The 13,338-nt window shown below is 52.1% G+C and overlaps 1 protein-coding gene across 1 annotated transcript in view; it reads left to right on the plus strand.

Moving 5' to 3' along the window:
- Positions 1-1,639: 1,639 nt before the first annotated feature.
- The window catches only part of MRPL19 (mitochondrial ribosomal protein L19), a 30,663-nt gene continuing 18,964 nt past the window's right edge, over positions 1,640-13,338 (plus strand). The window contains exons 1-2 of the mRNA XM_032978406.2: positions 1,640-1,747; positions 6,827-7,043. Of these exons, the coding sequence (XP_032834297.2) occupies positions 1,714-1,747; positions 6,827-7,043 (251 nt within the window). The 5' untranslated portion in view covers positions 1,640-1,713. The remainder of the gene's footprint in view (positions 1,748-6,826; positions 7,044-13,338) is intronic.

A 13,338-nucleotide genomic window follows, 5' to 3' on the forward strand; every position in this document is an offset into this window, starting at 1 on the left:
TCGTCACAGATGTCTGTCACCCCCTCCCCTCCCCCCCCCCAGGTGCGTGACGTCATTTATGGACGGCCCCTTAGACGAGAGGACGCCAATGCAGTGACATGAATCTTGTAAAAGGTTCCCGTTTAGTGTTTAAACATCTCAACACAGCTCCTTTGTTGCCAGAAAAAAAGGGGAAACCCTTTTCATACTCTTTGGTTCTTTCGGTAAAATCTCGTAGGTGACGAAATAAAATTAAATTAAAGAGTAATAATAAAATTAAAATAACGAACAGAAATAAATAAATTCTAGATTTGAAGCTTTCGTGACTGCAAGGATTCATACTCTGTTTTTTCTTCGGTAAAGTCACGTAGGTCAAAATATAATAAAATAAATGAAAACAACTAAATTAATCTTCTTTGGTTCTTTCGGTAAAGTGACCACCACGTAGAATGAGAATAAAATAATAAATTGATTAAATAAAATAACACAATAATATTCTCACGACGTTTCGGCCACAACACAAGCGGCCTTCATCAAGGTAAAGGGACGAGACTGTCTGGAGGACAGCGCTGGAGCGAAAAAAGCCACGCACAGATCGCGACCTTTAAGCTGTGTGAGAAGCGACAAAGCGCCTTGACAAAGGAATTAGCATAGAATTTAAATTAAATCACGACGTTCCGGGCGCAGCACCAGCGTCCGTCACCGAAATAACTTCAAATCTACAAGGGAAATCCTATTATAGTCTTGGTTCTTTCGGTGAAGTCACGTAGAAGGGAAACAATAAAATAATAAAAAATATACTTTTATTTTTAGTAGTGTAGTAGCGGTCAGCGCTACGCTGCGCTATGAACCCGGCGACCCGGGTTCGATTCCCGCTCACGGCCAACACCAGTGACGATTATTTCAGCCGGTCCTGGGCCTCCCCTAGGTCGACTCAGCCTCAAAACGAGTAACTGCTGTGCTGTGTGTGAACATCGCCACTGGGGAGACAAAGGCGGCCGGCCGTGGTGAATCCAAGTCCCGGGCGAAGCCGGGCAGTAAAAGCTAGAACCGAATAAATGAAACTGAAAACTGAAAGTTGCTTAGAAGCGGAGCATCTGCCGCCGGCCATCATCAACTCTCTGCAAGCCATCTGGCTACCGTGAGAGATTCGTTCACGAGGCTATCCACATGTACAAGCGCAGAGACAATTTCAACCGAGAAGATGGATTCTGGGCTTAGCAATCATTGGAAGGATTTGATAAACCATTTCAGGTCTTAATTGATTGTTCACGCTTACGGTGGCTTTCAGACAGCAAACATTAACTTTTCGTCTCCCCGCCTCCTCTTTTCCGAACATAGATGGGCTCGTCCATCTGAACAAGCTGTCAAATCGCTCTCCGTGGTGCTAACGTTAAAAAAAAACGCCACTTTTTTCAAAATTTCTTGCTGTGGTTTTCACACCTGATGATGATGATTGCTTGTGTTGCAGTCGAAACGTCGTGATAATTTTATTGTTTTATATTTTTATTATTATTTTATCGTTTCCCTTCCACGCGGTGACTTTACCGAAAGAACCAAGAATATCATCAACTCAGTCATCCCGCGTGGCACATCGTTATCCGCTAGGCCCCGCCCACCATCATATAAGCCCCGCCCCCACCGACTAGGCCCCGCCCCCTTCGCGTACAGCCCCGCCTCTTCCTCCCTTCTCCCGGAAGTGGAGGCGTGGGGTCGCACAAAGGTCACGGAGCGATGGCTGCCCTCGTGCTGCACGCGGCGAGACGCGGTCAGTGGCGGCGGGGAGGGAGACAAAGACGGCCGGGAGCGGGGACTGCCCACACCACCACCACTCCATCACTCCACCACCACTCCACCACTCCACCACTCCTCCACTCCACCACCACTCCTCCACACCATCACTCAACCACTCCACCACCACTCCACCACCACTCCACTCCTCCACCACTCCACTCCTCCACCACTCCACTCCACCACCACTCCACTCCACCACCACTCCACTCCACCACCACTCCTCCACTCCACCACCACTCCACCACACCACCACTCAACCACTCCACCACCACTCCACCACACCACCACTCAACCACTCCACCACCACTCCACCACTCCACTCCACCACCACTCCACTCCACCACACCACCACTCCACCACCACTCCACCACCACTCCACCACTCCACCACCACTCCACCACACCACCACTCCACCACAACTCCACCACCACTCCACCACCACTCCTCCACCACTCCTCCACCACACCACTCCACCACACCACCACTCAACCACTCCACCACCACTCCACCACCGCTCAACCACTCCACCACTCCACTCCACCACCACTCCACCACTCCACTCCACCACACCACCACTCCACCACTCCACCACTCCACCACCACTCCACCACACCACCACCACTCCACCACCACTCCTCCACCACCACTCCACCACCACTCCTCCACCACCACACCACTCCACCACCACTCCACCACACCACCACTCAACCACTCCACCACTCCTCCACCACTCCTCCACTCCACCACCACTCCACCACCACTCCACTCCACCACCACTCCACTCCACCACCACTCCACCACCACACCACCACCACTCCTCCACCACTCCACCACCTCGCCCCCACTCCACTCCACCACCTCGCCGCCACTCCACCACCTCGCCCCCACCCCACTCCACCACCAACTCGCCCCCACTCCTCCACCACCACTCCACCACTCCACTCCACCACCTCGCCCCCACTCCACCACCTCGCCCCCACTCCTCCTCTGCCACCTCTCAATGTCGCTATTTGTTATTTATTGCCGTGGGCTCTTCGCCAAGTCAATCGGCGCCGCTTCTCGCGCTTCCACTCGCTCACGGAGCTTGCCCCAACAGTTTACGGCGACAACTGGGGATGGAGGAGGGTCTTTGTATTTGTGTCTCTCTGTGTCTCAGTGTGTCTCAGTGTCTCTCTGTGTCTCAGTGTGTCTCAGTGTCTCACTGTGTCTCTCTGTGTCTCTGTGTCTCAGTGTGTCTCTGTGTCTCTCTGTGTCTCAGTGTGTCTCACTGTGTCTCACTGTGTCTCACTGTGTCTCTCTGTGTCTCTCTGTGTCTCACTGTGTCTCAGTGTGACTCACTGTGTCTCAGGCTTACTGTGACTCAGGCTCTCTGTGTCTCACTGTGTCTCTGTCTCACTGTGTCTCAGTGTGTCTCACTGTCTCACTGTGTCTCACTGTGTCTCTCTGTGTCTCAGTGTGTCTCACTGTGTCTCTCTGTGTCTCTCTGTGTCTCAGTGTGACTCACTGTGTCTCAGGCTTACTGTGACTCCGGCTCTCTGTGTCTCACTGTGTCTCTCTGTGTCTCACTGTGTCACTGTGTCTCACTGTGTCTCTCTGTGTCTCAGTGTGTCTCACTGTGTCTCTCTGTGTCTCACTGTGTCTCACTGTGTCTCTCTGTCTCAGTGTGTCTCTGTGTCTCTCTGTGTCTCTCTGTGTCTCACTGTGACTCACTGTGTCTCACTGTGTCTCACTGTGTCGCTGTGTCTCACTGTGACTCACTGTGTCTCAGTGTCTCTCTGTGTCTCACTGTCTCTCTGTGTCTCACTGTCTCACTGTGTCTCACTGTCTCTCTGTGTCTCACTGTGTCTCACTGTGTCTCTCTGTGTCTCAGTGTGTCTCTGTGTCTCTCTGTGTCTCTCTGTGTCTCACTGTGTCTCAGTGTGACTCACTGTGTCTCAGTGTCTCACTGTGTCTCACTGTGTCTCAGACTCCCTGTGTCTCACTGTGTCTCAGTGTGACTCACTGTGTCTCAGGCTTACTGTGACTCAGGCTCTCTGTGTCTCACTGTGTCTCTGTCTCACTGTGTCTCTCTGTGTCTCACTGTGTCACTGTGTCTCACTGTGTCTCTCTGTGTCTCAGTGTGTCTCTCTGTGTCTCTCTGTGTCTCACTGTGTCTCAGTGTGACTCACTGTGTCTCAGGCTTACTGTTACTCCGGCTCTCTGTGTCTCAATGTGTCTCTCTGTGTCTCACTGTGTCACTGTGTCTCACTGTGTCTCTCTGTGTCTCAGTGTGTCTCACTGTGTCTCTCTGTGTCTCACTGTGTCTCACTGTGTCTCTCTGTGTCTCAGTGTGTCTCTGTGTCTCTCTGTGTCTCTCTGTGTCTCACTGTGTCTCACTGTGTCTCTCTGTGTCTCAGTGTGTCTCTGTGTCTCTCTGTGTCTCTCTGTGTCTCACTGTGTCTCAGTGTGACTCACTGTGTCTCAGTGTCTCACTGTGTCTCACTGTGTCTCAGACTCCCTGTGTCTCACTGTGTCTCAGGCTCTCTGTGTCTCACTGTCTCTCTGTGTCTCACTGTGTCTCTGTCTCAGTGTCTCACTGTGTCTCACTGCCTCACTGTGTCTCACTGCCTCACTGTGTCTCACTGTGTCTCAGGCTCACTGCGTCTCAGGCTCACTGTGTCCCACTGTGTCTCACTGTCTCACTGTGTCTCACTGTGTCTCAGTGTGTCTCACTGTCTCTCTGTGTCTCACTGTGTCTCTCTGTGTCTCACTGTGTCTCTCTGTGTCTCACTGTGTCTCAGTGTGTCTTAGTGTCTCACGGTGTCTCAGTGTGTCTCTCTGTGTCTCCTTTGTCAAGGCGCTTTGTTTCTTCTCACACAGCTTAAAGGTCGTGATCTGAACGTGGCTTTTTTCGCTCCAGCGCTGTCCTCCAGACAGTCTCGTCCCTTCACCTGATGAAGGCCGCTTGTGTTTTGGCCGAAACGTCGTGAGAATATTATTGTGTTATTTTATTTTATCAATTTATTATTTTATTCTCATTCTACGTGGTGACTTTACCGAAAGAACCAAAGAAGTTGTCTCACTGTGTCTCTCTGTGTCTCACTGTGACTCACTGTGACTCACTGTGTCTCACTGTGTCTCACTGTGTCGCTGTGTCTCACTGTGACTCACTGTGTCTCAGTGTCTCTCTGTGTCTCACTGTCTCTCTGTGTCTCACTGTCTCACTGTGTCTCACTGTCTCTCTGTGTCTCACTGTGTCTCACTGTCTCTCAGTGTCTCACTGTCTCTCACTATCTCACTGTGTCTCAGTGTGTCTCTCTGTGTCTCACTGTGTCTCACTGCCTCACAGTGTCTCACTGTGTCTCAGGCTCACTGTGTCTCAGGCTCACTGTCTCAGTGTCTCACTGTGTCTCTCTGTGTCTCACTGTGTCTCACTGTGTCTCTCTGTGTCTCACTGTGTCTCACTGTCTCAGTGTCTCACTGTGTCTCAGTGTCTCACTGTGTCTCTCTGTGTCTCACTGTGTCTCTCTGTGTCTCACTGTGTCTCACTGCCTCACAGTGTCTCACTGTGTCTCAGTGTCTCACTGTGTCTCAGGCTCACTGTCTCAGTGTCTCACTGTGTCTCACTGTGTCTCACTCTGTCTCACTGTGTCTCAGTGTGTCTCTCTGTGTCTCACTGTGTCTCACTGTCTCTCAGTGTGACTCACTGTGTCTCAGGCTCACTGTGACTCAGGCTCTCTGTGTTTCACTGTGTCTCTCTGTGTCTCACTGTCTCACTGTCTCACTGTGTCTCACTGTGTCTCACTGTGTCTCAGGCTCACTGTGTCTCAGACTCCCTGTGTCTCTCTGCGTCTCCCTGTGTCTCCCTACGTCTCCCTGTGTCTCAGACTCCCTGTGTCTCCCGGTCTCTCCCTGTCTCAGACTCCCTGTGTCTCAGACTCCCTGTGTCTCAGACTCCCTGTGTCTCAGACTCCCTGTGTCTCAGACTCCCTGTGTCTCAGACTCCCTGTGTCTCAGACTCCGTGTCTCAGACTCCCTGTGTCTCCCTACATATCCCTGTGTTCCTGAGGCTCACCGTGTCTCCTCCCTGTGTCTCTCTGTGTCTCCCTGTGTCTCTCAGACTCCCTGTGTCTCAGGCTCACCGTGTCTCCTCCCTGTGTCTCAGACTCCCTGTGTCTCTCTGCATCTCCCTGTGTCTCAGACTCCCTGTGTCTCCCTACGTCTCCCTGTGTCTCAGACTCCCGGTCTCTCCCTGTCTCAGACTCCCTGTGTCTCAGACTCCCTGTGTCTCAGACTCCCTGTGTCTCAGGCTCCCTGTGTCTCCCTACATGTGCCTGTGTTCCTCAGGCTCACCATGTCTCCTCCCTGTGTCTCAGACTCCCTGTGTCTCAGACTCCCTGTGTCTCAGACTCCCTGTGTCTCAGACTCCCTGTCTCAGACTCCGTGTCTCAGACTCCCGTGTCTCAGACTCCCTGTGTCTCAGACTCCCTGTGTCTCAGACTCCCTGTGTCTCAGACTCCCTGTGTCTCAGGCTCACCGTGTCTCAGACTCCCTGTGTCTCAGACTCCCTGTGTCTCAGACTCCCTGTGTCTCAGGCTCCCTGTGTCTCTCAGGCTCCCTGTGTCTCAGGCTCCCTGTGTCTCAGGCTCACCCTGTCTCCTCACCGTGTCTCAGTCTCCCTGTGTCTCAGGCTCACCGTGTCTCAGACTCCCTGTGTCTCAGTCTCCCTGTGTCTCAGGCTCCCTGTGTCTCAGACTCCCTGTGTCTCAGACTCCCTGTGTCTCAGGCTCACCGTGTCTCAGACTCCCTGTGTCTCAGACTCCCTGTGTCTCAGACTCCCTGTGTCTCAGGCTCACCGTGTCTCAGTCTCCCTGTGTCTCTCAGACTCCCTGTGTCTCTCAGACTCCCTGTGTCTCAGGCTCACCGTGTCTCAGACTCCCTGTGTCTCAGGCTTCCTGTGTCTCAGACTCCCTGTGTCTCAGACTCCCTGTGTCTCAGGCTCACCGTGTCTCCTCCCTGTGTCTCAGTCTCCCTGTGTCTCAGGCTCACCGTGTCTCCTCCCTGTGTCTCTCAGGCTCACTGCGAGCCTTCACCACCGCGTCTGGGTGCGTGCGTGCGGCCGCCGCCGCCGTGGGGGGCCCCCCTGTGGATGGGGACGTGGGGGGTGGTGGCCCCCCTGTGGATGGGGACGTGGGGGGGGGCCCTGCTACAGCGGCGGGGCCGGGAGGGTTCCAGGCTCCACGGAGGCCGGTGCTCGTCGACCCAGAGCAGAGCAGAGATGCCCAGGAGACGTGAGACACACGCAGATACACACACACACATATATACAGAGACACACACAGACACACACATATATACAGAGACACACATATACATACAGAGACACACACAGACACACACATATATACAGAGACACACATATACATACAGAGACACACACAGACACACACATATATACAGAGACACACATATACATACAGAGACACACACAGACACACACATATATACAGAGACACACACATACATACAGAGACACACACATATACATTCAGAGACACACACAGACACACACATATATATACAGAGACACATATATACACACACATATATACAGAGACACACACAGACACACACATATATACAGAGACACACATATATATACACAGATACATACAGAGACACACAGACACACACATATATACAGAGACACACACATATACATACAGAGACACACACATATACATACAGAGACACACACATATACATACAGAGACACACACATATACATACAGAGACACACACATATACATACAGAGACACACATATACATACAGAGACACACAGATACACACATATATACAGAGACACACACAGACACACGCAGATACACATATACACATATACAGACACACACATATACATGCAAACAGACATATACAGATACACATACATACATATATACACACACACATATACATACAGAGACACACACAGATACATATATACAGAGACACACATATATACAGAGACACACACAGATACACATATATACAGAGACACAGACACACACACATATATACAGAGACACACGCAGATACACATATATACATATATACACACACATATACATACAGAGACACACACAGATACACATATACATATATACAGAGACACAGACACACGCAGATACACATATACATATATACACAGACACACACAGACACACAGATAGATATATATACACACAGACACACACATATATATACAGAGACACACACAGATACACATATATACAGAGACACACACAGAGAGATATATACAGACACACACAGACACACACAGATAGAGATATATACAGAGACACACACAGACACACACAGATAGATATATACAGATATATATATACAGACACACATATACATGCAGAGACACACACACAGACACACAGATAGATATATATACATACAGACACACGCATATACATATATACAGAGACACACGCAGATACACATATACATATATACACACACATATATATACAGAGACACACACAGATATATATACAGAGACACACACAGACACACACAGATAGATATATACAGAGACACACACAGATATATATACAGAGACACACACAGACACACACAGACACACAGATATATAAACAGAGACACACACAGACACACAGATACGGAAACACACAGACAGAGACACGCACATAGATATCTAGAGAGACAGAGGTACACACGAGGATATACCCACACATCCACAGAGATAGGGACCCAGATCAGGGCAGAGACGCCATAGAGACGTGAGACACACACAGATAGACAGAGACACACAAAGAAAGATATAGAGACACACACACACAGACATAGGGACATACTCACACACACACATAGGGACATACTCACACACACACATAGGGACATACTCGCACAACAACCGCCATTCGCCACTAGGTGGCGGTGACATCACCACGACGCTTGTGCCAGGCCATGTGCACCTTGAGGCCACGTGAAGTGTCGAACGCCCGCTGGCAGGAGGTCACGGGGCAGACCCAGGTGCCACGGGTCGACTGACCGAGATGACTGGCTGATGCACCACCTGTGCCCCCTACTGTGGCAACCTGCTGTGCTTTAGCCACCCGGCGCTCCGCTCGTTGTTGTGAGTGTCGCTCCTCCGCCCTCCGTTGTTGTTGGAGGGCGACTGCCTCCAACTGCCCAGTAGCGTCCTTCACGAGCCTCTTCCACAGAGGTCGATCTTGACACCGCTAGTACCGGTCATCGGCAAGTCCACCCAGCTCCACGTCCTCCTGTACCACATCACTCCATCTCTTCTCTAGCCCGTGCCGCGCCCGCTTAGCCCCCTCGATCCGGCCGAACAAAAGCTGTTTCGGCATGCGGTGGCTGGGCATGCGGGCTACCTGACCCAGCCAACGCAGCCTTGCCCGCCGGAGGAGCTCACCGATGGGACCCTGCCCAGATCTTTCAAGGATTTGTGAGCTCCTCACACAATCCAGTCTGCAGGCTAAACCCAGGGTGGATCGTAGGCACACCCACACACTCACACACCCACACACTCACACACACACTCACACACACACTCACACACACACACACTCACACACACACTCACACACACACCCACACACACACCCACACACTCACACACACACACACCCACACACTCACACACCCACACACTCACTCACACACACACACCCACACACTCACACACTCACACACCCACACACTCACACACACACACTCACACACCCACACACACTCACACACCCACACACTCACACACCCACACACCCACACACTCACACACTCACACACACACTCACACACACTCACACACACTCACACACACTCACACACTCACACACTCACACACTCACACACACACTCACACACACTCACACACACACACTCACACACACTCACACACTCACACACACTCACACACTCACACACACACACACTCACACACACACACACTCACACACACCCACACACTCACACACCCACACACCCACACACTCACACACACACTCACACACACTCACACACACTCACACACACTCACACACACACTCACACACACTCACACACACTCACACACTCAACAACAACAACAACAACCGCCATTCGCCACTAAGTGGCGGTGACGTCACCACGACGCTTGTGCCAGGCTATGTGCACCCTGAGGCCACGTGAAGTGTCGAACGCCCGCTGGCAGGAGGTCACGGGGCAGACCCAGGTGCCACGGGTCGACTGACTGAGATGACTGGCTGATGCACCACCTGTGCCCCCTACTGTGCCAACCTGCTGTGCTTTAGCCACCCGGCGCTCCGCTCGCTGTTGTGAGCGTCGCTCCTCCGCCCTCCGTTGTTGTTGGAGGGCGACTGCCTCCAACTGCCCAGTAGCATCCTTCACGAGCCTCCTCCACAGAGGCCGATCTTGACACCGCTGGTACCAGTCATCGGCAAGTCCACTCAGCTCCACGTCCTCCTGTACCACATCACTCCATCTCTTCTCTAGCCCGTGCCGCGCCCGCTTAGCCCCCTCAATCCGGCCAAACAAAAGCTGTTTCGGCATGCGGTGGCTGGGCATGCGGGCTACATGACCCAGCCATCGCAGCCTTGCCTGCCGGAGGAGCTCACCGATGGGACCCTGCCCAGATCTTTCAAGGATTTGTGAGCTCCTCACACAATCCAGTCTGGTTAAACCCAGGATGGATCGTAGGCAGGCCAGCCTAAATGTTTCTAACCGGCGAAGATGTTCCATTAGGGGGGTCCACGTTTCGCAAGCGTAGAGAAGGGAGGGAATGACCGTGGCCGAGAAGACCTGAAGCTTAGTGCGGAGCGACAGACCAGGTAGCTTCCACACAGCGTTACGCAACCGATGAAAAGATATTGCTGCTCGACTGATTCGGAGTGAGACCTCTGCTGTTAAACTGGAGCCAGTCATAAGCACACTGCCCAGGTATGGGAAACTCTCCACTCTCTCCACAACTGCCCCATCACCGATTGGGAGTTGTGGGGGTGGAGTGTCCGATGGTACAAAATACCCAGGCAGGTGCCTAGTTTTGGTGGGGCTGATGGTAAGGCCCCACCTCTTAGTGGCACGCTCCAGTCTCAGCAGCAGCGTCTCCAACTCCTCCTCTGACTGAGCAGCTATTACCAAGTCATCAGCATACATAACGTGGTTGAGCAATAGGGAGCCATCCCTTGACCGCACCCGGGCATCGATTAGCCTCCCATTATATCTGTACCATATGGAGATTCCCCCGGTACAGCTATTGAAGGCTTCACGAACTACGTGGTCAAAATAGATGTTAAATAATGTGGGAGCCAGAGGACATCCCTGTCGCACCCCAAGGTGTACAGGGAATGGCTCTGACTCCCGGCCACGTAGTTTTACCCGGGCCCGCTCACCATCATGAAGGTCCTTAATGATCGTGAGCAGAGGGTCAGGTACTCCAACAGCACGAAGAACGACCCAGAGCCCAGGCCTACTGATGGTATCATAGGCCTTGACCAGGTCAATAAAGCAGAGATGTAGGTCTTGTTGGAATTCCCTACACCTCTGCTGTAGCAGACGGACAGAAAATATGGCATCTGTGCAGGACCGCCCTTTCCTGAAACCGCATTGGGGCTCCGCAAGCCTCTCCTCAGCATGCCTGGCAAGGCGATGCTGAATAATCCTTGCCAGGACCTTTCCCGGCACACTGAGGAGTGAGATGCCCCTGTAGTTGTTACAGTCTGTGCGGTCCCCCTTCTTAAAAAGGGGGACCACCAGGGCATCCTTCCAATCCTGCGGAACCCGTCCAGTGGTCCAGACTGTTGTTATGATGTCATATCGGGCAGTCTGTGCACAAACGCCACCCTCCCTCAGCATTTCGCTTGGGAGATCATCTCTGCCCGCTGCCTTTCCTGGTCTCAGACTCCGGATCGCCGTCAATACTTCCTCAGGAGATGGCACCTCAGCCAGCCACTCACAGGGGGTGACTTCATCCAATATTTGAGGCACCGCAGCCTCAGCAGGGTCATCCTCACTTTGTGCCACGATGTTTTCATGGCTGATGGATTTTCCCTCCCCCAGGACCTCACAGAAATGCTCAGCAAATCTCCGAACCTGTTCCTGGGGGTCGGAAATTGGATCACCGTTTTTTCCCCTAATGATGGTAATAGGTGTGGCGCTGCAGGTTACTTTTTTGATGGAGTTAAATAGCGATTTGTGATCACGGGCCACTGAGGCAGACTCCATCTCCTCAGCAACCCGCGACCACCACCCATCCTTGCAGCGCCTCACAGCTCTCCGAACCTCCGAGCGAAGGCTGCGGTAAGCCTCCTCATTCTCTGACGTGGGATTCTGTAGCCGATGACAGTGGGCCTGTCGCTTTTTCTCAACCATCCTGAACAACACTCACACACACACTCACACACACTCACACACACACACTCACACACACTCACACACTCACACACACACACCCACACACCCACCCACACACCCACACACCCACACACTCACACACACTCACACACCCACACACTCACACACACTCACACACACTCACACACTCACACACTCACACACACACTCACACACACTCACACACACACACTCACACACCCACACACTCACACACACTCACACACACACACACTCACACACACACACTCACACACCCACGCACACTCACACACATACACACACTCACACACTCACACACACACTCACACACACACACTCACACACACTCACACACACACACTCACACACACTCACACACACACACTCACACACACTCACACACTCACACACCCACACACTCACACACCCACACACCCACACTCACACACACTCACACACACTCACACACTCACACACTCACACACCCACACACTCACACACCCACACACCCACACACTCACACACACACACACTCACACACACACCCACACACCCACACTCACACACACACACTCACACACTCACACACACTCACACACACTCACACACACTCACACACACACACTCACACACACACTCACACACTCACACACACACACTCACTCACACACACTCACACACTCACTCACTCACACACTCACTCACTCACACACTCACTCACACACACACTCACACACACACTCACACACACACTCACACACACACTCACACACACACTCACACACACACACTCACACACACACTCACACACACTCACACACACACTCACACACACCCACACACTCACACACACTCACTCACACACACACTCACACACTCACACACTCACATACTCACTCACACACTCACTCACACACACACTCACACACACACACTCACACACACACTCACACACTCACACACTCACTCACACACACACTCACACACACACTCACACACACACTCACACACACACTCACCCACACACTCACACACACACTCACACACACTCACACACACACTCACACACACACACTCACACACCCACACACTCACACACACACTCACACACACTCACTCACACACACACTCACACACTCACACACACTCACACACTCAC

Source organism: Petromyzon marinus, chromosome 66, assembly GCF_048934315.1.
Source record: "Petromyzon marinus isolate PM22_M1 ecotype Great Lakes invasive population chromosome 66, UKy_Petmar_22M1.pri1.0, whole genome shotgun sequence".
Classification (NCBI taxonomy): domain Eukaryota; kingdom Metazoa; phylum Chordata; class Hyperoartia; order Petromyzontiformes; family Petromyzontidae; genus Petromyzon; species Petromyzon marinus.